The sequence below is a fragment of the Triturus cristatus genome, chromosome 1_2 (genome assembly GCF_964204655.1).
Source record: "Triturus cristatus chromosome 1_2, aTriCri1.1, whole genome shotgun sequence".
In the NCBI taxonomy this organism is placed as follows: domain Eukaryota; kingdom Metazoa; phylum Chordata; class Amphibia; order Caudata; family Salamandridae; genus Triturus; species Triturus cristatus.
The window spans coordinates 229,227,816-229,252,665 of NC_140580.1; the positions used below are offsets into that span (position 1 = coordinate 229,227,816).

The 24,850-nt window shown below is 45.4% G+C and overlaps 1 protein-coding gene across 1 annotated transcript in view; it reads right to left on the bottom strand.

Annotated features, from left to right (window-relative positions):
* Positions 1 to 254: 254 nt before the first annotated feature.
* The window catches only part of HELLS (helicase, lymphoid specific), a 372,397-nt gene continuing 347,801 nt past the window's right edge, over positions 255 to 24,850 (bottom strand). Inside the window, exons 20-22 of the mRNA XM_085603527.1 lie at positions 21,359 to 21,455; positions 21,202 to 21,278; positions 255 to 762 (exon numbers count right to left, since the gene is read on the bottom strand). Coding sequence (XP_085459653.1) covers positions 695 to 762; positions 21,202 to 21,278; positions 21,359 to 21,455 — 242 coding nt within the window. The 3' untranslated portion in view covers positions 255 to 694. The remainder of the gene's footprint in view (positions 763 to 21,201; positions 21,279 to 21,358; positions 21,456 to 24,850) is intronic.

The following is a 24,850-nucleotide window of genomic DNA, read 5'->3' on the forward strand; positions in this document are numbered from 1 at the left end:
TTACTCAAAGTTTTAATTTCTTTGTCATTTTGTCACTCAATTGTAATGTGGTTTAGCATTAAAAAAACAGTGTTATTAAAAAAAAGGCTTGGCTTTTCAGAAAAAAAAGCACAAAGTAATGGATGTAATGGTTTAATTAATTTCCTACACTGGTGGACTTTTTGTACGCTAAATTTACAAACCAGGCAGATGAGGGACAAACCACTAACTCAGCATTTATATTTATTTAAACATGAACAAACCACTTTCCAACAAACCGTAATTAAATCTTTAATACAACGATAAAAATATTACAATAGCTTTAGTAATTCTTCCACAGGAAGGCTTTACACTTTAAGTACTTAAAATTCCTAACTAAATGTTAGACAAGTGCAATGTTGGTATGAAAATACAAAGCCCTACATATAAAATATACATTTGTGCATTTTCCAGTGTAGGGAATCTATAACGGTAAAATTTAGTGGAGCAGTTCCATGTGAGTAAAGTACGTAAAGCCACAGTCCGAATATTTTCATTCTCATGGTCCTGCTTTATCAATGTAGAATGTTTTCTTTTATAATAAAGAACCTAAAAAAAACAAGTCAGATAGTTTATCTTGTGAACGTCAACCTTGGGCATCACCATAACGAGGTTGCATCAAAGTGCAACAAAACCAGTTTTTTGGTCTGCAGGCAGCTTTCATTCAGAGATCATACTAGTCATTACTTTCAATGACCTTGAATACTCCAGGTTCCTTAGGCGGTATAACAGTCTTCATCTGGCCTGAAAATATAAATAAGCAGAGTTATGTACATTAAAACCCACAACATTAAATATGATCTCACCAACAATTCAATGACTTTAGACATTTTTTAGAATTAAGACTTACTGCCATTAAATGCCATATTCAACAGACAAAATAACAAGCCCTGTATAAGAGGCTAACTATGCAATTCTCCTTTCCCATAGATTACAAAATGCAGTTTTAGGTTTCAATCTTTACCATTTGAATCAAGCACACATTTATCCCCTTTTACACCAGGACACTGGTTTTAATAGTGATAAGTTGAATGTTTACGCATAAATGCACCAAAATACTGCAATAAATATTTTGGCTCCCCCAAAGCCGTACACGCTTAATTGCATTCTGAATGTTTATAACACTGCATGACAGTGACATCGTCCAGATTAGAATGACAATTGATTGAAAAATAAATGCCACTATAAGGAAGGATAACCGGAATAACTAGGTAACCAGCAGAGTGTTTGGCAAGGATTGGACACATTTTATTTAGTAAAACCTGCACAAATTAAACCTGAGGATATGATGATTTCATAATTGACTGCAGCACTCACTTTGTTGAGGAGTACCTTTTACAAAACCTATTCAAAGTCAGGAAGAACTAAGAGGAAATGAAAGTGTAGCCCATGCTTAGGTTGGAAACGGAAAAACACCAAGTAATAGTCGTGGGAGGTCCAAAATGGCACATGACAAAATACAAAGGTGACAAAGGGATATTCAAGACAGGGAAAGGGAAAATCTGACATCCAGTGCAAAACACTTGGAACTGAATTAGAATGGTTCATAGCGTTGTAAAGTGTCAAAAGACGGCGGATCCACTTGGGCATCTTTATTTTAATTAACGGAATTTCGTGGATTTATATTATCTTGTGCATAGACTGTACAGCAGTTATCTCCCAAAGCAGTGGCTAACCTGTAGCTGTTGCAGCAGTCTGAAAGAGTGTGCGTAAAACTGCCTGGCCAACTTTAGCTTGTTGTGCTGCTAACACATCCACTGAGTAATGTTTTGTGAATGTGTGTGGGGTTGCCCATGTTGCAGCCTTGCATACATCATCTAGGGGTATATTCCCTAGGAATGCCATAGACGCTCTGTTTACGTGTACAGTGTGCTCTAGGGGGAACTGGTAATGTTAGTTTAGCCTTTTGATAGCATATTTGAATACATTTTATAATCCACCGTGCAATACGCGATTTTGATATAGCATTGCCCTTGTGTGGTCGAGCAAAGGCTACAAAAAGTTGATTAGTGTTGCGGAAAGGTTTCGTCCTTTCGATGCAATACAGCAACGCTCGTTTGACATCTAGCATGTGCAGAGCAAATTCTGCCACTGAATTGGGCTGAGGGAAGAAAACTGGCAACTCAACCAACTCAACTACTTTGTTGTGGTGCATCTGAAAGAAAGGTTCTTCTATGGTGAATGCCTGTAGCTCACTGACTCGTCTGAGTGATGTGATAGCAACAAGAAATGCTACTTTCCATGTAAGAAACTGCAGTTCACATCTGTGCAATGGTTCAAAGGGTGGACCCATTAGTCTAGTGAGATCCACATTGAGATTCCACATTGGGGCAGGTGGGCGCCATGGTGGAATAACTTTTGAGTCCTTCCATAAATGCTTTAATGGCAGGTACCCGAAAAAGACAGATGCTGCCTATTTTGGAGGTATGCAGCAATCGCAGCAAGATGTAAGCGGATAGAGGAGTATGCTTAATTGGTACGTTGCAGGTGTAACAAATAGCATATAATGTTTTGAATGGAAGCGTCAAGCGGGTTGATGTGGTTGTTGCAATAAATCACAAACCGCTTCCATTTGGCTGCATAGCAGGCTCTGGTGGTAGGACGCCTAGCATCTTTGATAATGTTCATACAGTCTGGTGGTAAATTTAGGTAACCAAATTCTAAGACTTTAGGTGCCAGATCACTAGATTGAGTTGATTGGGATCTGGGTGTCTTATCGCGCCATGGCTCTGGGTGAGTTGACTGGGTGAAAGTCTTAGTTTTTGGTGAAGAACTACTGAGTTCCAGCAGGGCTGTGAACCATGGCTTTATGTGCCCATGTGGGAACAACCAGGATTAGGGTGAGGGACGTCTGTTAGAGCATCCGAACCACTAATGGAATGAGTGGGAGAGGCGGAAAAGCGTAGGCAAATATCCCCGACCAACTCATCCATATTGCATTGCCTTTGGACAATGGGTGGGGGTATCTGGACGTGGGCATTTTGCGTTTAGATGTGTGGCGAACAGGTCTATGTGTGGGAAGCCCCACATTTGGAAGAATGAGAGGAGTACCTGAGGATGCAGTTCCCATTCGTGTATTTGCTGTGTCTGGCGACTTAGTATGTCTGCCATCGGATTGTCCACTCCTGGGTGGTGTTCAGCCAGGAGAAAGATTGTGATGAATGGCCCATGTCCACATGTCCTGTGCTAGCTGGAGGGAGTGTGTTCCCCCCCTTGTTTTTGAATGTAGTACATGGCTGTCATGTTGTCTGTGCGAATTAGTACTGTCTTATGTAATAATTGCACTTGAAATGCCTTTAAAACCAGAAAAATCGCTAGCAGTTCTAGGTGATTTATGTGAAGCTGTTTCTGCTGAGGGCTCCACATTCCCTGAATTGTGTGGGTTTGGAGATATGCTCCCCAACCTGTGAGTGATGCGTCTGCCGTCAGTACTTTCTGTGGAACCGGATCGCTGAAGGGCCGCTCTTTCAACAGGTGTTGTGTGTTCCACCACTACAGAGAGCGATGGGTGCAGCAGTCTACCAACACTAGATCTGTTAACTGACCGCGAGTCTAGTTCCACTGACGCGCAAAGCACTCCTGCAGAGGGCACATGTATAGTCTTGCATGTGGGATTATGAAAAATGCAAGTCGCCATCATTCCTAGCAGTTGCATAAACACTTGAGCTGGTAGGGAGTGTTGAGGCTGGCATGGTGACTTGGCATAGTTTATTGTAAACCCTAGTTGGTGAAGGAGTTGGTTTTGTTTGTGTGTTGCAGACAACTGTCGTATGAAATTGCTTTCAGCAGCCAGTCGTCTAGGTAAGGGGCGACGTGAATCTGTTGTCTTCTCAGGTGGGGTGCTACTACTGTCAAGCATTTTGTGAAAACCCTTGGAGTAGCCGTGACTCCGAATGGTAGTACTTTGAACTGATAATGCTGGCCTGCCACGACAAACCGTAGGTATTTGCGGTGAGCAGGGTGTATTGGTATATGGAAATAAGCGTCCTTTAGATCCAGAGCGGATAGAAAGTCGCCTTGCTGAAGGAGAGGAAGTACTTGCTGTAGTGTTACCATGTAAAAGCGGTCTGAGTGAATCTATGGATTGAGTTGTCTGAGGTCTGAAAGAGCCGTCCTTGGGAATTAGGAAGTATAGTGAGTACACTCCTGTTCCCTGATATTGTAACAGGACCGGTTCTATTGCACCTTTTTGCAATAAGGAAAGAACTTTTTGCTTCAAAAGTGTAAGATGTTTCTGTGACATGAGATGTAACTGTGGCGGAATATTGGGTGGAGTGCTTGTAAGCTCCAGACAACCAGATTCGATAATTTGTTGAACCCATTTGTCGGTTGTAATTGTATTCCAAACAGGTAGAAATTGTGAGAGACGCCCCCCGACAGGAGTGGGATGATCGGGGGTATGGGAAATAAGTAATTGTTTACTGTTACTGGCAGGGGAGGCGTATACCGTCTTAGTGGAGGGACGCCTGGCTGTGAAGATTACATCACAAACTTCAAGGGGGGTCAAAAGACGTCAACTGCCACAGCTCAATCTCCACGCAAGGAGGTGGAGGCTGGACAGGTTCGGGTGGAGGATTGTCCCCTGCTACTGCGACAGAAGATCTTCTTGAAGAGGCAGACGGGTCGAAGGATCGATGGCCATGTTTACCAGCTCGGGATACCAGACTCTTCGTGCCCAATGCGCAGCCATAAGGACTTGGGTCCGGTCGTGCCTGATCTTCAGCACCCTGGCAGAAGTGGTATAGGCGGAAAGGCGTACAACAGACCCCAACTACACCTGCGACGAAAAGCGTTTCATAGCGAGTGTCGCCTTGGTAATTCCAAGGTGCAGAATTGCTGACATTACGCGTTCTCTTAGGTGGCGAATAGCTCTAACCAAGGCTCTCCCACTGTTGAAAGAGACCTTGCACCACCTCAGAGTGAAGACGCCATTCGTGATCAATCATGCACCTATGGCTGAGTTAGTCTGGGCGTTCAGAGAACCTGCCAGGTCTTGAACCACCAGGGACATGCCCTGATGTTCCAGTCATCTCCAAAGGCAGAGGGCCTCCTGACATAGGGTCCACAACCCCCCGCCCTGCTTGTTGCAGTACCACATGGCGGTGGTGTTGTCTGAACACCTGCACTACTCTTCCCCAGACAGTGGGAAGGAATGCCTTCAGTGCAAGACGAATCTCCCGGAGCTCCAGAAGGTTGATGTGAAGCCCGGAGACCAGAGGCCTCGGATCTCAACCTCTCCCATGTGGCCGCCCCATCCCAGAAGGGAGACATCGTCACCACAGTGTGGTCTGGTTGGGGAAGGGAGAGGGACCTGCCACTGACCAAATCCTGGTTCGTGAGCCACTACTGCAGTTGAGCAGTGCCCTTCAAGATCTGGACATAATCGGACAGATTCCCCAGATGCGGTGCCCACTGGAACTTCAGGTCTCACTGCACAGTCCGCATATTCTACCTGGCATGATTGGTCAGCAGGATGCAGGAGGCCAAGAGGCCAAGCAGCCTCAGGGTCATTCTGACCGAAACCCGGGACAAGGGCTGAAAGATCCGAATCATAGCCCGAATATCCCGGACTCATTGTTCGGGAGGATAGACCCAAAACCGCGTCGTGTCCAGAACCGCTCCGATGAACAGGAGCTTCTGATAGGGAATCAGGTGCGAATTTGGCACATTGATGGAGAACTTCAGTGAATGCAGGAGGTTGGCCGTAGTCTGGAGGTGGGAGACTGCCTGAGGCGAGCCCGTCTGCAACAGCCAGTCGTCGAGATAGGGGAAGACAAACCTCCGATCTGCGCAGATGAGCTGCGACCACTGCCACTTTTGGGAACACCCGAGGGGCGCTGGTAAGGCCAAAGTGAAGCACGAAAGTGCTTGTGGCCTACCGTGGGCCAGCAGGACAGAGATGTGAAAATAAAGTCCAACGCTACCATCCAGTCTCCCGGGTCGAGGGCAGACAAGACCTGAGCGAGCGTCAACATCTTGAAACTTTCCTTCCGGAGGAAGCGGTTGACGTCCCTGAAATCCAAGATAGGACGCAGGGTACCAGAAAGTAGTGGGAGTAACAACCACGACTTACTTCTGGTACAGGAACGCACTTGATGGCTCCCTCGGCCAAGAGAGCTGTAACTTCCTGCTGGAGAAGGCCCAGGTGACCCTCCGACTTGCAGTGGTATTGAGGTGGCATGGCTGGAGGGGTAATCTCAAAGGGGAGGGAGTCGCCCTTCAGACTATTTGCAAAACCCACCTGTGCAACGTGATGGTGCGCCAGTGGGGAAGGTGATGGCGGATCCTGTCGCCCACTGGCGTTTGATGGGCCTGAAAAGTCAGACTAGGAAGATTTGGGGGTTGCTGCTGAAGGGGGGGGGGGTAGGGGTGTCGGGAGAGGAAAGTGGGGTCACCCGGTGCCAGGATGTGGTGTTGGACAATCACCCTGTCCACGGGAGCCCCCGTGTTGGGCCTGGACCAAGTGCGCGAAAGGACATCGTTAAGGGCCCCATTAAACGGCAGCAGGGGCTCCGAAGAGCTCCCAGCCGGCAGAAGCACCTCAGTCAGGAGGTTAGTCCTGACCGTCACCGTAGGAAGCCTGAGGTTGAGAGCCTCGGCCGCGCCACACACCACTGCGTAGGACGCTCCCTCGTCCGTAGCCACGGTAGGAGGAAACATGCCACGGTCAGCGGAGGTGTCTAGACCAGTGGCACCCTCCAGTTCCTCTCTCCAGTCCTGTTCAGATTCTAGCTAATCAGTCAGAGGGTCACCTGACCCCTCCTAGTCCTCCTCGTCCTATGGGTGCCAATCTGGCCGAAAAGGGACCCAGGAGTGAACAGGGGCACAAAAACCCAGCACGGCGCCAGATCAGGCGTCCGGCAACACTGGTACAGCTCCGCGGTCACATCAGGATGGAGGCCGGGGTAGACACCAGCCAGGGAAAAGACCAGCGTCGGCTGCGGTAGCGGTGGTGGTGTTATAAAGTCAACCAGCACAGATCCAAGGGGGGCCTGCGGTGCCGGGGCCGTCGGCGGAGAAGGCCTAGGCCCCCCAACTGAGTCTGTGGGGCCCGAAGGCACGCCGGCGGGTTTGGGCTGCTCAAAGGCGGCGTGCATCATCTCTTAGAATTTACGAAGCTGGGTAGGGGTCGCCCCGGGTCCCTGAAAGGGAGGGAAGCCCGGAGATGACTCTTTGGGCTCCGCACTAGGAGCCGCGGGAGGGGCACCGCACGCATCTCTTGTCGCGTCAGCTGACCGACAGGGGGAAGTTCAAGAGCGACGATGCTTCTTCGACTTTTTATGCGTCAACTTACCCAACCCAGAGTGTGAAGACTTCGAAGACTTATGGCTCTGCAACCGGTCCCTCAACCTCCCTCGCTACCGGGACCTCGAATGGCGCGGAGCAGACTGCCGGCGTTCAAGCTTTCGGGACCGCTCCCGCAAAGCCTTTGGAGCCATGGACTGGCAGTCGGAGCATGACTTGGGGCCGTGGTCGCGCTTCAGGCAAGAGAGGAACACGCAGTGCGGACCCATAACAGACATTAGTCAGGTACAGGAACCTCATGCCTTGAAGCCGGGCATCCCTATGTACACCAGGAGTCGTAGACTCAAAAAGGATGTTGACAAAAGTCGCTTAAAAAGCGGTCAAAAATTGACTGGAGGTACTGCTCTCTCCAGATCTGCGCTGGCTGGCGCGGAAAAAGAAAACTGATGTCACCAGGCGAGGGCGGTGTCCAAGTAGCTGCCGCAACATCATCCCAGCGACCACGACGACGTGGAGCCGACCGACGCCACCTTCTGACGCGCAGAGGTACTGCTGACAAAAAAAACTTTCTTGATCCAGTCTGACGCCTGGGGGTAATTCTAAGGTAAGGAATCTATAACATGTTTCTTTCAGATCAAAGGAACTAGTGTAAATCATTTAGAAGCACCAAGCAACTTAATAAAGTCACAAAACACAATAGAAATCAGCAAAGTATTAAAAATAGATTTTTTTATGAATTTTTAGACACCAAGGTGAGCAAATTCACCTGGATGGTTAAGGAGATCTAGATTTTAAAGTAAAACAAATCTCCGCTTTTTAGTACAAAGCACAAACAGGCATTGGTAACCGTAAAATTTAGTAACTTTCGGAAAAATTTGAAATCATTGTGTTAAGACTAGTCTGGCTTGAGTAGGGCAACCAAATGCGGCAGGGAGAAGGTTAGGGAGGCCACTAAGGAGTATCTGGACAGTTTGAGCACCCGCACCCGTACACGATTCATAGTAATGAGGGGGGCGCGTCCGGAGGGGGGTAGGCAGAGGGGGGCAGGCAGAGGGGGGCAGGCAGAGGGGGGCAGGCAGAGGGGGGCACACTGACATGGGTTGCGGGAGGGGGGGGGGGGGGGGGGGGGGGGATGGGGCTCCGCGCGGGAAGGGTGACTTTTCTCCTGCATACTCAGGGGCAATGCTGAATGTAAAAGTCTCCTTTGGAGGGAAGGTGCTGTTGGGAACTGTACTGAGTTGTTGGTACTAAAACAATAAAAAAATGTTTTAAATAAAAAAAAAAAGGAGTATCTGGACAGTTACCTGGTCACCAAATAAGTCTCAAGTCCAGTCTACACTTTATATGAAGACTGCCATAGACTTTAATGGAGTGATCCGGATGAAAATGCTCTGGGTTCTAAGCGGTTGACGGGGGGTGTCCTTGCGGTCATTCCTAAGTCCACGGGTGTGGCGACTTTAGCAACAGAGGTTGGGGTCCTTCCAAGTCCTCTGCACCAGTATAAGGTCAGCTGCTGCTGGGCTACTGGACTCCGTACACAGCGAACCCAGTGGTATCCTTTGGTGGAGGCTTGTGTCCCTTCAGGGTGACTAACCCAGACTCAGACGTCCGGGTCCAGCGGACTCCTGTGCAACTTTTGGACATCTAGGTCAGTCTCTCGGGGTGCCAAACGGTGTTTGGAAGCATATCCATGAAGGTGGCTACCACCTTGCTGGAAGGGGCTTCTTCAAATTTGATGGCCCTTGTGCTAATTTCAGGAAGTCAGCCAGCACACCCTTGGAGTCACTTCTTTGGTCTGGGGCTTGAGAACGACTTTCCCTTCAGCAAGGTGCCACAGGTACAGTCCTTTTTGCTAGCCCAAAGTGCAGCAGGTGTAGTCCAGCAGGGTGCAACTTCTCTTGTCCAGTCCAGGGCTTCGAAAAGAAGTCCTCTTTTGGTCCTTTCTCCAGTTACGGTGTGATCGGAGGGTCAAGGTTTATTTTATTTACGAGTTTTATATAGTGCTAGCCAGACCCAGAGGTATCGGAGCGCTTTACAACATATATCGTGATGCAATCAGTTATACAATATTACAATAAACAGCATTGTAATGTGTCAAATCTTGTTCCAGCAGTATTGGGGACGAGCCAAACAAGAGAGCAGGCGATGGAAGGCCTTATTGAAGTGTCTAGGTTCTGCGCTTAGCAGGAATCCTTTGGTGGAGGGGCTCTGTCACATTATGAGGCATCTCTCCTTTTGGATGAGATCGGTTGAGGAAGAGGGCTTTGAGCTGGTTTTAAAGTTTACGAAGGAGGGATTAGTCCTGATGTGGACTGGTATGGAGTTCCAGATTTTGGGCGCATTGCCCAAGAAGGAGTGAGACAGGGTTGTTTGCGAGGTTTCGGTGGAATGAGAAGGGTGTTGGTGCACCCGAGGTTCCATGTTTGTCCTGCCTTTTTGAGGTAAGCCGGTTTTCGAAGAGCTTTATGTGCGAGACAGGCAGTTCTGAGGTTGGCACGCATTTTGATTAGGAGCCATTTTAGTTCTCTTAGAGAGGGAGGGATGTGGTCTTATTTCTTTGCTCCGGTGATCATCCTGGCAGCTGCATTTAGGGTTACTCAGAGGGGAGCTAAGTGAGATTTTGCAGTGCCCGTGAGTTGCGTTCCCCTAGTCCAATCTAGATAAAACAAAGGATTGTGTGGCCAATTAAAGCTTGTGTGTGTGTGTGGGGGGGGGGGGGGGGGGGGGAGGAGGTTTTATTTTGTTGAGTAATTTTGGGTTCAAGAATGCGCTCTTTGCTGAATTATTGATGCGTTTGTCCATGTTTAGGCTTGGGTCCAGAGTGATCCTTGTTGGATAGCTTAATGAAGGTAGCCGGCAGGATTGTTCTAGACCAACTACAAGCATGGACTGAAGAAAACTGTATTTTAAGCGACGTCCAATATGGTTTTAGAGCTGGCCTAGGAACAAACAAGCAGATTTTAAACCTTAGCATTTTTATTGGCAAATATACACAGGCAAAGCCAGGGAAACTATACTTGGCTTTTGTCGATCTTACAGCTGCCTTCGATTGCGTAATACATAACAAGCTGTGGGAAGTTCTTAATGAACTAAAAGTCAACCCTGTTTTAATTCAGTTTTTAAGGCAGCTATATTCTGGTGCTAGCGCAAAAGTCTGCTATGGAACAAAGGGCGAGTGCACTGCGTCGTTCAGGGTGTAGAGGGGCGTAAGGCAAGGGTGTGTTTTGGCACCACTCCGGTTTTCATTATATACCAACTCTTTGGAACAGGAGTTGGTGTCACACACTAGGGATCCCCCGATGGTAAATGCGCACCAGATAGCCTCTCTCCTCTATGCTGATGACGCAGTGCTCATGGCCCGCACACAGGTTGGCCTACAGAGGGCGCTCTCCTTTTATACCCGTTTTATGGATAGGCTTGGTTTAAAATTGAACGCAAAAAAATGCTTTGTCAGGGCTTGTGGGGGGAAGAAAAATAACCGTAGAAGTTACCAGGCAGGGGGGAGCAGGGTGGAAACCACCAACTTGTTCAGCTACCTGGGCGTCCTTTTTAATAGAACCGGCTCATGGACCGCAGCTGTCAAGGCCAGGAGTTTACTCTTTATGAAGTCTATTGTGGCCTTAATACATTTTTCAAAAAAACTGGGGAAAAGGCCACCCGAAATTATTAAAAATCTAACAAGCAAAATGTGTGAGTACAGCAGTTTATGGGGCAGCCATTTGGGGCTCCCAAGAGTGTATATCGATTCAACGCATTGAAAATGTTTTTTTAAGGTTTATCCTGGGAGTTCCAGCTAGTGCCCCAGTTTTTAATTGCCACAGCGAATTAGAAGTTGTATACATTTCTGATTTAATTAAAGCCCAACCGATTCTGCTGTGGCATAGAATTTGGACCTCGCCCAGTACTGGCCTTAACAGGGAAGTAATAATGGATGCCATGAGATTGGATAATGCCGGCAAAATAGTTTGGCTCAGATATGTAAAAAACTTTTTGCAGGATACTGGACGCCCAGAGTTTACCTCACCCAAAAACATGAACTTTATTAACCAAAAGGATTTTAAAAAAGTTTGTATGACCCATCTAGAAGAAAATAGGTTATCTCTTGAGTTGAACAAAATTATGGTGGCCCATCATCAAATAATCACCACAACATGTGATATTCAACCATACCCATTATGTGTCGCAGGAGGACAGGATAGATATTTGCTAACAAGATTCAGATTCGGGACTTTCCATCGCCTGATCACCCATCCAGACACTAATGATTGGTCAAGGGAACTTTGTCAATGCCCCTGCGACAATATATCACCACAAACCACATTACACGCAATCTTATTTTGTAAATTTTATATTAACGAAAGGCGCAGATGGTTAATTCCCTTATTGGAACAAGGAGGATTGAGGCAATGTCTCCCCGCACTTGTGTACCTTCCAGATGTTGGGAAACTCTTATTGCATTGGTTCTGTGGTCGTTTTTTTTTTTTAAAGTGTCGTACGGACGAGGAAATGCCTAAATTATTAAATCACAAGACATGTTACAGGATGGAATCATCTAGGGTGTTATGGCTTGTCCTATAAATTTTAGATTGTTTATAAGCATTTTATGAATTTCTCGCTTCCAGAAATATATCCTTATATGATGTGTAACTAGGAACTACATATGTAACCCATGCTGAAATTTTTAATATTTAACAGGTCTGCTTTTATGATTTTTAACTTCTAAAATCGAATAAAGTTTGTTTTGATTTGATTCCCATGCATTTTACAGAGTCGGCCACAGTAAGCTTGCAATTAAGAGTGTCAACGGATTTTGGCCATTCTGTGCCTCTTTTATGTATGTGTCTCAAATCCAGGAAATCATTTATTGACTGATACTGATGAATTGCTTCTAACATTTTTAACAGTGATGTATACATACTTTTATGATTAACTTGTATTAATCGAATAAAGTAATATTATGATTATGATAAGGGGGTTCTGCTCCTTGTTGGATATGAAAAGGATTTCAGTTTTGTTTTGGTTGAGCTTAAGGTGGTTGTGGGATAGCCAGTGTTGGACTTCTCATAGAGTGTTGCTTCATTTCTGTATGTCTCCAATTGAGGATGTTTCTAGGGAGATCTGGGTATCATCTGCATAAAGGTGGAAGGGGATGTTGGCTTTTTTGAGTATGGAGGTGAGGCGCTCCATGTAGATGTTAAACCGTGATGGGGAGAGAACGGATCCTTGTGGGACTCCCCTGGTTATGGGGAGATGGTCAGAAGTGAAGTAGTTAATTTTTTATTCTTTGGGAGCGGTTCTGAAGGAAGGAAGTAAACCATTATAGGACCATCTCGTCTGCACCAATTCTCTCTCGGTGTGCATTTATGAGCATATTGTGCTCAACCATATCAAAGGCTGCAGATAGGTCAAGGAGTATAAGTAGGCAGCCACGGTCTGCATCAAGAGATTTGTAGACATCTATGATGATCAGGATCACGGTCTCTGTGCTGCAACCTTTTCTAAATACTGATTGGTGAGTATCTAGTAGGTTGTTGCTGTCAATGTGTTGGTTAAGTTGAAGGAGAACACACCTTTCCAGGATTTTGGATAGGGGAAGGAGATTGGAGACCGGCCTGAAGTTCATGGGGTTGCTTGGGTCCGTGCCCATTTTTTAATTTTTTTTTTTATATTGGCGGGACTTGGTCGATTTTTAGTACTCCGGGAGATATCTATGATCTTGGCCCAGAGAGGGGCTAGGGTGAGGTTTAGCTTTTTAGCCAGTTGGACAGGAATAGGGTCGGCTATGTGTGAGGAGGGTTTGGACCTGAATCATTTCCGTGAGGTCTTCTTCGGAGATGGGGTTGAATGTCTTCCAGCTGCAGAGTGTGCCAAGGGGGGTTGTTTCCTTCACTGCTGGGAGGAGGGTTGTCATTGGCTGACAGAAGGTGGTCATCAAGGGAGCGTTCGATCTTGGTGATTTTGTCGTGAAATAAATTAGCAAAGGTGTCAAATAGTTCTTTTGAAGCCTGCATGGTTGATGCGGGAGGTCTGGCTGTTTGAGGAGATTGAAGAGTTCTTTAAGACTATTTTTGGCATGGTCTAGTGCACTACGGAAGAAGTTAGGTTTTTCATTCTTATGTTTTTTGTATTTCCTGCATTCTGATTTGAGTCAAGGTGGGTTGAGGACAGGTTATTCTGCCAGAGTCTTACTGCAGCTCTGAGATGTCTTCTTTTAGAGTATAGGTCTGTGTTGAACCAGCCCTCAATGGGTTGTTCCGGACTCTTGCTTCATGGGGGCTATTTGGTCTAGTATGGTTGTCATTGTTGGGTTGTGTGTAGTGAGCTCAGTTGCAGATAGGTCATTCGAGTGGGCGGGGGTTAGGGGGGAGTGGGAGTAGTGTTCTTACCCTTTCTTCCAGGTCAAGGGGATTCTGCCTTAGATTTCTCGCCCAATGAAGAGGGCATCCAGTGGACAGGGAAGGCAGTGGGTCAGATGGTTGATGTGAAATAGAATGTTGGTGGTCTGACCAGTCGACGGAGGATGTGGTCAATAGTAACTATCTTCCTGAGCTAAAATGGCTTCCAGGATTGAGCCTCTATTATGCGTTTGCTCTGTGCAGTGTTGGATAAGGTTATTGTTGAGAAGAAGTTTGTTTAGGGAATGGATCAGAGTGTTATTTTTATCATTCTAATGTAGGTTGAGGTCTCCTAGTATTATGTTGTTGGGAGTCTAGGAGTGAGCAGGAGTTTCTTCACAAAGATAAATATTTTGCCCGTCAAAAAAAAAAAAAAAAAGGAAACAAAAGTGCCACCGCAGCAGGGTGCTGACATTTGAACAGGTGTAACTGTAAAATCACAAACGAAGAAATACCAATCCACACGTTAAAGCAATAATTCACAGAAGACTTCCTGCGGTACATCAGGACACCAGCCAACTGACTACTTTCCTGGAGTTCTACACAAATGCTTGGTGACTTTTGGAAACTTGTTAATACACATACGAGCTAATACACACAACGAGCAGTGTAATTCGGCAAATGTGGCTAGCGCGCTGTGGGCACATTGTGTAAATAAACATAATTAAAGAATGTAATGAATGCAGCTGGCATCGTGCCTGCCGATGCACGCGAAAGTGAAAGCTGCGGCCGCAGTAACCTGATCCCCGATGAGGAATGCAGTGCGCCGCTGCTAGCTCCTGAGAGCCTTAGGCCGTGGGAGTTAACTTTTGGAAGAAAGGCGGGACATGCTGCAGTCTTTGGCCATTTGCGTGCTTTCATTACTGAAAGCAACATGCGAAAGGCCAATAGAATATGTGGGAGTTAACCAACTCCAACAGAGAAGTTTAGGAACAGTGTGGAGTGCTCACAAGAAACCTCCCATAGAGCAGCGCGTCGGCGCTGCGCTAGGCTTGACCTAAAAAAATGGACTAGCCACCGGCTTAAATGCAATACATGCACGTGCACATTTTGTGAAACTCTGGGACAATGGGCCCGTACAAAGCATTCACACCAGCTAATTTCCCGGATCTCGTCGTTAGCAGAATGAGATAAACATATACTTTGACTGTGTGCTCGCCACAGGGCCCCTCCCTGGACGAGGGCGCGAGGAGGAATGCCAGCTGAATTACACAATGGTGCCTGGAGCCAAAGGATACGTGCAGAGCGTCAGCGCGGCCCCGCAAGGAAATATGCAAGCAAGGGAGCGGGGCTATCCACAAAAGGCACACATTCGATATTTCTAAACAAAAGTCAACGCATTACTTTCAGAAATGAGGAAATTGTGCTGAGGCACCTGAAGGCAGGGTGTATACTTTCAACTTCTTTATTGGAGGGATGATATGCGTTGTTACTCTTCCTTTTCTGACAGCTCCTCTAAAATCCACACTTTGTTTTTGCTATAAGGAAAATGCTACTTACCAGTATGCATCTGTTCTTGGCATGTAGAGTTGCAGAATATCATACTGTTGCATAGATCGCCATCTAGTGTTGGGCTCGGATGCTTGGACCTTGTTGTCTTGAAAGAAGTCTTTTGTAGTCACGAGATAGGGGACTCCTCCCTTGAGTGATAGTGCGCATGGGCAGCGACTCCATCCTCAGATTGTTTTTCGCCATGATGGGAAATGGAGTTTGTAAGAAAACAGAATGTGAAACATGTGAATGTATCTAAGTAAGAGAACACTGGAGCAGGTACAGGTTCTGGGGAGGCGGCTGGGGGTATGAAATTCTGCATGCCAACAACAGATGCATACTGGTAAGTAGCATTTTCCGTTCGAGGCATACGAGCTGCAGAATTCATACTGTTGCTATACAGCAGTGTCTCCCCTAGCGGTGGTCACCTGTATCTGTTGCAGTAGTTTGAAAAAGTGTTTTAAGAACAGCCTGGCCCACAGAAGCCTGTTGCTTCGCCTGCACGTCTACACAATAGTGTTTGGTAGACCATGTTGCTGCCTTACAAATGTCTTCTAGGGGAATGTTACTTAAGAATGCCTTGGAAGCCTCTAGTTTGCGTGTGGAGTGCGCTCTAGGGGGGAATTGTCAATGTGAGTTTTGCTTTATGGTAGCATATTTGAATGCATTTGACTATCCACCTGGCACTTCCAGCTTTGGAGTTGGGATTTCCTTTATAAGGTGGAGAGAAAGCTACAAACAGTTGGTTTGTTTTTCTAAAAGGTTTAGTCCTGTCAATGTAATAAAGTATAGCTCTTTTGACGCCAAGTGTGTGAAGAGCTCTCTGTGCTACGGAATATGGGTTTTCGAAAAACACTTGTAACTATAGATTAAGGTGAAAAGCAGAGATTACTTTGGGAAGGAATTTTGGATTTGTTCTAAGAACCACTTTGTTACGATTAATTTGTAAGAATGGTTCTTGTATGGTTAAAGCCTGGATCTCACTTACTCTCCTGAGAGGTAATTGAGACAAGGAAAGCTACTTTCCATGTAAGGAACTGCAGTTCACATTTGTGTAAAGGCTCAAAGGGGGGACCCATGAGCCTAGTAAGGACAATGTTTAGGTTCCACACCGGAGAGGGTGGCAGTCTGGGAGGAATTGTCCCTTTAAGGCCTTCCATAAAGCCTTTAATAGCGGGTATTCTGAACAATGACAAATGTCTGTTTTGCAGGTAGGCGGCAAGTGCAGCCAGATGTAATCTTATGGATGAGTATGCTAGATTACATCTTTGTAGATGCAGCAAATAGCAAATGATGATCTGAATGGAAGCACCTAGCGGGTCAATTTTGTTATTACAGTAAATGACAAATCGTTCATATTTGGCTGCATAGCAAGCTCTAGTAGTAGGGCGTCTGGCTTCTTTGATAATGTTCATACAGTCTGGTGGGAGGTTAGGGTAAACAAACTCTAGGACTTCAGGAGCAAGATTGCTAGATTCAGTTGTGCTGGATCTGGGTGCCGTATCTCTCCATGGTTCTGCGTGAGAAGCTTTGGGGAGAGACGTAGTTTTTGGTATGGAACTCCTGAGAGTTCGAGGAGTGTCGTAAACCATGGTTGCCGTGCCCATGTGGGAGCAACTAGGATAATTGAGAGACTTGCTTGAGCTTGCGTACTACTAGTGGAATGAGTTGGAGCGGCAGAAAAGCGTACGCAAATCTGCCTGACCAGTTCATCCATATCGCACTGCACTTGGACAACGGGTGTGGAAACCTGGCAGCGAAGGTTGGGGATTTTGCGTTTGCGTGTGTGGCAAACAGATCAATGACTGGGTGGCCCCACCTCTGGAAAATGGGGGGGGGGGGGGGGGGGGGGGGTTGGAACTTGAGGATGAAGTTCCCAATTCATGTATCTGCTGAGTCTGACGACTTAGTAGATCCGCAATCTGATTGTTCACTGCAGGAAGATGTTCTGCCAGAAGATGCATGTTTTGCGGAATGGTCCATCTCCATATCCTTTGCGATAGGCGAGACAGCTGCAAAGAATGCGTTCCTCCTTGTTTCTGTATGTAATACATTACTGTCATATTGTCTGTGCGGACCAGGACAGTCTTGTTGAGGAGATGTGCTTGGAATGACTTTAACACTAGAAATATTGCTAGTAGTCTAGGTGATTGATGTGGAGTTTTTTGTCGAGTGGTCCACCTGCCCTGAATTGTGTAGTTTAGGAGATGTTCTCCCCAGCTGGTGAGTGATGCGTCCGCTGTTAGCACTATCTGTGGAACTGGCTCTAGGAACGGCCGCCCTCTGGAAAGGTTTTGTGTGTTCCACCACTGCTGAGAGCGATGTGTGCGGCTGTCCACCAACACCAGATCTGTAAGTTGACCATGAGCCTGGTTCCACTGACGTGCTAGGCATTCCTGTAAAGGGTGCATTTGAAGTCTTGCGTGAGGGTACAATGAAAATGCAAGAGGCCATCATTCCTATGAGCTGCATAAACACTCGAGCGGGGAAGCGTGTTGGGGTTGAGATTTTGTAATGAGGGTTTCAATACAGGTTATCCTAGCTGGATTGGGGTAGGCTAGGGCTTTGAAAGTGTCTACTGAGGCTCCTAGGTACTGATGTAGGTAGGAGGGCTGAAGATGCGACTTGGCGCGATTTACTTTGAACCCCAAGTCGTGTAGCAGCTGAATCGTTTGGTTAAGTGTGGTGAACACACTGATTGTATGACTTGGCTTTTATCAGCCAGTCGTCCAGGTATGTACTACCGCAAGACACTTTATGAATACCCTGTGTGCTCTGGTCACTCTGAATGGGAGAACTTTGAACTGATAGTGTTGGCCGTCCACTGTAAACCTTAGATATTTCCTGTGAGCAGGGTATATCGGACTATGGAAGTAGGTGTCCTTGAGATCCAATGTGGCAAGAAAGTCACCTTGTTGAAGCAGTGGAAGGACTTGTTGAAGTGTGATCATGTGAAAATGATCTGACTATGTAGAGATTGAGAGGTCTGAGGTCCAGTATTGGTCTGAGTGTACCATCCTTTTTGGGGGATTAGAAAATACAGGGAGTAAACCCCCGTTCCTTGATGCTCTAGAGGAACTGGTTCTATTGCATGCTTTTGAAGCAGTGAGAGAACTTCCTGTTTGAGAAGCGTTCGATGTTCCGTGGACATGGAACGCTAATTGGGTGGTATGTTGGGGGGTGGGGTGGGGGGGGGGGGGGGGGGGGGGGGGAGTTGCAGTAAGTTCCAGGCAGTAACCATACTGGATAATTTGTTTCTGTAGTGATGGAATTCCAGACAGGTAGGAACTGTGAGAGTCTACCTCTGACCGGTGTGGAATGGTCTGTAGGGAAGTATTGTTCTCAGTCTCTTCCTTTGTTGTTATTTCCCCTGTACCCACCTCTGAAATATCCCTTGTTGGGGGGAGGTTTGTGTGGGATTTCTAAAGGAGGAGGCAGTGTCTGTGCTGATGTTTTTGGATGCGCCCCTATAAAAGAAGCGGCGAAAGGAGCCTCGTGTAGATGGAGACTGTAATGCTCCCATTGATTTTGCAGTCTGTCTTTTTTCATTTTTTCCAAACGGCTGATTTAGGATAGTAGTCTGTACTTCCTGTTTGTACCCAGAAATGCGCAGCCATGCATGCCTTCGTAATAACACACTAGTGTTGATTGATCTAGATGCAGTGTCTGCTGCATCGAGGGCACATTTAATGGATGCGTTTGTGATTAATTTGCCTTCCTGAATTAAATCATATGCTTTGGCCTTGTATTGGTCAGGCAAATGCTGCATTAGGGTCCCAAGTTCATCGTAGTGAGCCCTATCATATCTGGCAAGTAATGCCTGTGCATTAGCTATCCTCCAGTGATTAGCTGCCTAGGAGGCAACTCGTTTGCCTAAAGCATCTAGTAATTTAGACTGTCTGGAGGTGGAGCATCATCGGAGGTTTGAGAGTTGGCACGCTTCCTAGCATTGGACACTACCAGGGAATCTAAGGGGAGTTGGCCTTTAATGTAGGCGGGATCATTAGGGGCGGGTTTATATTTATAAATCGGAGGATTGAGAATTCTGGTCTTGACATGGTCTTTGAAGTCGTCTGGAGCATGTTTGATGACACCTTTGAGCATGGGTAATGTTTGTACTGTCTTTTGTGACTGCAAAAGTGTCTACTAGGAAGTCTCTCTGTGGGGTCTGAATGCATTTGGACGCCATGATATTGGGCAGTCCTATCAATGAGTTGACCAAAACCAATGCGGTCATCTGGGGGAGTTGGCCTAGTTGGGTATGCATCTGGATCAGGAAGGTCTGGAGGATCTACAGGTTCATTGTAGTCGTCCCATGTGTCTTGTGGTATGTTGGTGTCATCATCTGGATCAGTTAAAGGGTCATTATTTCCGCCCCCAGCCCCTGGGTCATCATCCTGTGGAGGTGGTGAATATGGGGGGGGGGGGGGGGGGGGGGGGGGGGGAGACTTTGGAGGAAAGAAAGGCTTAGTAGGAAGAACAGGAGAAGAGGGTCTTAATGGTGAAGTTGCAGTCTCTTTTCTTTACAGGCACCTCAGGAATGTGGGGAGTGTCCAATTTCCTCTTGTGTGGAATACTGACAATATGGCCTGTTTTATGGTCCACATGCAGTGTTTTCTGTTCTGGTACGATGGGATCCGGTAGAAATATTTCTTCCTCGGTGGCATTTGCTTTTTGCACCAATTTTTTCGGTTACGAACGTGGTTTAGATTTGTGCTCTGGAGCCGAAGGAGTTTTTGGGTCCTTTGGCGTCGACTCCGAAATCTTTTTCAGAACCAAAGGTTCAAGGTTTTTCGGATCCGAGGCCTCCTGTTCTTTGGGTGCTGAGGTGCGAAGCCTTTTAGGGGACAGCGGGAGTAGGATGTGTTCCCGTTTTTGTCGCCCCCGGTGTTTTTGAGGCACTGACGAGCGGCTTGCTTGGTCCCGAGCTGCCGGAAGGCTTCTCCTTTTATCTTCGGAGCCGGGGCTTCTGAAGTTTTTTTTCGGTCGTGACCAAGGTCTTCAGGCAAAGTCTTGACCGGAGCCTTTTGTCTCTCCTCTTTATTTGTTTATTTATTTATGCACAGTTGCTTGGCTGTTCAAATGTTAAGGTTTCTACTCACAAGTTTGTTAATCTTATTTGTAAAGTGCCTTGTAAAGATTTCTTGTGCTAAGAAAAAAGGACCTACAGAGAAACGCAGGCAAAATTCTACTAGAAAAGCATAACAGACCACAAACTTCCTGCTTATGTCTTTGTTAACCTAAAATATACAATTTTAGCTGTCTGACAAAGGGTAGGCGGTTCTCTCTCTTGGCACCAACTGGAGAGAATTCCAAAGGCCAGGAACTGGAAATCATAAGCGTCATCCTATAGGTGCCAGCTCAATACAATTGGCAGTCAACAGACCCATGTTTTCAAAACGCATGGAACAGGCTAGAGTGTAGAGTTGAAACACCTTGGGGATAGTTCATATTTCTCCCAATCTTGCAATACAAAGCACTTTGATTGTACTCTTTACTAGATTGACAGTGCAGTGCCCTACGGTCCTCTGACATATTTCAAGATTTTATATTTGAACTGCAAATTGCACACCCTTTGCAACTCGTTCATGTATCTTAAGTGTCTTTGCAGGACTTCCTGAAGAGAGGCAAAAAATATCCACTTAAGATATATCTAAAGTGCTCCGAATTCCCGACATGTGGGCAAGACTATTCAAGTGTTTATGCCTATACATGGAAATCCCCTACAAGAGAACTGCTTCTCTGGAGTAGATACAAATCAATGTGGGAGGGCCTACCTTATATACTTACTTTGCTGCAAAATTAATAAATATTGGAAGGATGGAGGACACCCTCAGTTAAGTAAACAGACTGTCTTATGTCAAAAGCTTTTCTTCATGCACTATCCCAAGTAGGCCCACTACCATTTCCAAAATTAATTTGAAATATTGATCAAATGGTTTTATTAGGAGGTCAATGTGCACTGACCCGTAATTCATGAATTCTAAGCAGAAACAAATTAAGATTCATTTTATTGAGCTGTACACAAATTAATTTAAAATGCTCCACTTACCAATAAGGTCACTTCTATCCAACAGCACCTCAAGGTCTTGGTCACTAATCACCTTATCAGCAGATCCTTTAACCTCCCTGTATGGTAAGAAAAAAATTGATTTTAATTGTGAACTTCATCTAAACAAAATACAGTGCACTTCAGACCATCAAAATACCTTTCAAAATCTCTGGAGCGGAGCAATTCCATTAGCTCTTGAGGATCCAAACAGCTTTTGGACTGATGTATTCCTGCCTGGCCACCTTTAAACTTGTCTGTGAAAAATAAAAGTTACATTGGTTAAGAAAACTTCTGGGGGCAAACTGCCTAAGATTCTACATTTTGACTAAGGCACTCCCTAGAACATCAGAGGAACAAGGGTACAGACGGAAATATGGTTATTAACACCAGTGCTAACAAGAATCATGGTCAAAAGCATGCAATAAGAAATCCCTTAACAAAATGGTTGGGTCCCAAAAATATTCTCGTCACAGAGACTCAAGTCAAGTTAGAAATGAGTGGAAATTACAGCAATCAAGGTCTTCAACAACAGAATCGGATGTAATCATTTTTAGGATTGTTTAAAACAAACACCCTTCCGAAAACTACCCTGCAGCAAGTAAAGCTCAATCTTCAGTCTAAAATGGCAAAAAATGTGGAAATGCAGTCCTATAGACTGCTAGAAGAGTTAAAAAGGCACCCTGCCCCTTAAAGGCTAGGGTTTTCCATCTCCAAGGATGCCCAATACTTTCCTCCAAAACAAACTGCATGACTGATAAAACTAACTTTTGATTTCCTTTTGAGAAAGATACAAAGCTAGAGAGGAGGGAATGACGTTTATGGCTTCAGTGAGCATTCCTAAGATGCAGAACCAGGGCCACAAGTAACTTTCTACTACATCGCAGGACCTTCATTTGATAGTGAATCATTAGAAAAGCGCACAAAGCACATCCCTCATCACCCAAAGTTCTCCACCATAGGAGCGAAAAGAAAAAAAACTTTTCAATATGACAATAACCACTCCAAAAGATAGTGAACTGAAAAAAATCTTAAGGTAGCATTAGTCTCTCTAGAGTCCGCTATGATGTTAGAATTTGAACTGTTTTGTAAAAGAATGAAAATATTTCCAAGTGGCTGCTTTACACACATATGGAAAGGGAATGTTTCTTAACCAAGCCATACCTGCACTTTTTTATCTAGTAGAAAGAGCTTATGGCCTATATGAAAGGAGTTTATAAGCAAACTGAGCACAGAGTAATGCATGAAACAATTCATTCAGAAATGGATTTAAAAGTTGCAAAGCTAGTATGTGTTGGCACATAGGTGCTATATATAATAAGAATGTCAAATCTAGTTTTATATGAAAAACATTAAAACCATCATCAAAAGCATGCAGAGAACATTCTGAAGGAGTAGCTGGATTACTATAGAACAGATAAAAAGACCAATGACTATTATTGTTACATTAGGTAACAAGGTTTCATATATATCCTACTTGAATGGAAGACACTATATAGTTCAGCAGTCCAAAGTACACGTAGTGCACTAGCAATCATGCTGTGGTGATTGAGAACAGATTACTTAACTGCAAGAAATAAATGAAGTCTTGTGAAAGGGTTCAAAATTTGAAACCATTTGAGAGTTCAGGCTTCAGTTTGACAAAGGGACTATCAGGCAAATATTATTTTTTTTAACCTTACATGAAGTCTTTGATTACTGAGATCTTGAAGGAGTTTAGAGGGGGACCTTTCTGTATGATGTTAAAGCTACAAGATGTACTTTTATCGGAGCAAATTGCAGCTTAGAGATTTGGCTAGGGGCAGCCAAGTACAACGTGATAACATCTAGGCAGGAAAAACAAATTGATCATTTTGTTTGAATCATATGCAGAATCTTCCTTTTTTGAAAGTGCACAAGGCTCTCATTTAAAGATCTTGCTTCTGCTACATTTGCCATACACGACTGGCAAATTTAAATGACAACAGTGACTAATCTTAGGGGCTATGTTACAAACTTAAATGACATCAGGTTTGGGTGGAAGAACTGAGCTTGCAGTCTGTGCCCAAATTTCGATTTGCATGGTAGTCTGTGGCCTTTAATAACATGAAGGATGTCTAGAAACCATAATTGCCAAGGACCATTCTGAAGCAATGAGACTCAAGTTGTTCGGGTTCACCGCGGTTTCAACCAGACCAATGGTATTCATGGATTCAATGGAGAAGTGTTAAGGAATGTCCAAGTAGCTCATTAAAAGGGTTCCGGGAAAGAGCCTGGATCCAACTGCCAATGAGAAGATTTGGCTTTTGAGAAGTCATAAACAAGTCTATTTGCTGAAAACCCATTTGCTGAAAAATATTGACCATCTACCGCCCATTCATAGTTTTCCATGTAAACCTGCTTACAATGTAGGGTTGGAATTTCTTTTTTTATTCCCAGTAGGTAACCTACTTTTGAGACTCGGGAATAGAAGCCATGCTTAAATGTTCTATGCGTCTAGAGATAGAGGGCTTGGATATAGAACCTGTTAACATGGTGGTTGTATAGTCATCTGAATTAGCATACTATCAAACAGATGGTATTAAAGCCTCGAGAGCTAAATGGACTGACGTGAGCTCCAGAAAGTTTATGATATGGTCTTTCCTTCCTTGGCCATATGCCCTAGGCTGACTGAAGCTCCATAGATTGGCTCTAAAGCTCATACGCCAAGTCTGCAGGTGTTCCGTTGAGCAGGAAAAGATCTCCATGCACTTTCGCTTGCACCAACATGGTAGGGGTGATTTTGTTGATGGAGTAGTTTCTTGTCTGTAACTGCAGTTCTGTATGAGGGGTATCTCTGTTATAGTCATAATCTAGAGAATAGTCCCGCCCATGTGCGTGGACCCCAGAGCAATAAAAATAATCTCTTAAGTTGTCAAGCCATGCAGACCTGCATCTACACTTAAGAGAGAATTCAAAGACAGATAATGCATCCTATATCCACAGGCTATACTGTCCAGTACTTCAACTAGAAAATTCCACCAACATCCACAAACAACACTGCCTGCCCAGCTTTTTCCACAGAGAAAAACCTACCTCTACCAGCAAAAGCCTCTGGAATGATAGAGAGGGAGGAATGGACAGACAAGCCCCATAGGCTGCCATTATGTGGCTCAGAACAGGATACTGTGCCTTTAAGAAAACTTTCCAGAACTTTTCCAGTATCCCAGAATGCACAGCAGGTCCCTTTTACTTTCAGTTCTTTTTGAAGGCGTAACACGCCAGACCTGTAGCATTCCTTCCATTAACATTTATCTCTCCACCGGGGAGGAGGGCGGGCGCTTATGACTATAACAAAGATACCCCTACTACAGAACTGGAGTTACAGAAAAGAAACTACTCCTTCTGTAGTAGGGGATCTCTGTGTATAGTCATAATCTAGTGAATAGAATGGCAAGCCCATCCCCACACCAAAACGGCAGTGGAGAAGACTACAAAATAATACCACTACTGTGCGAACAAATTTCGCAGCGAGGCCTGCCCAACCTGAGCATCTGCCCTGGCATCCGTGTCCAGACAGTAATGCTCAGCAAAGGTATGGGCCGAACTCCAAGTGGCCGCCTTGCAGATTTCTGCAATCAGAACATTACGCAGCAAAGCAGTCGTGGAAACTTTGCCCCTGGTGGAATGAGCC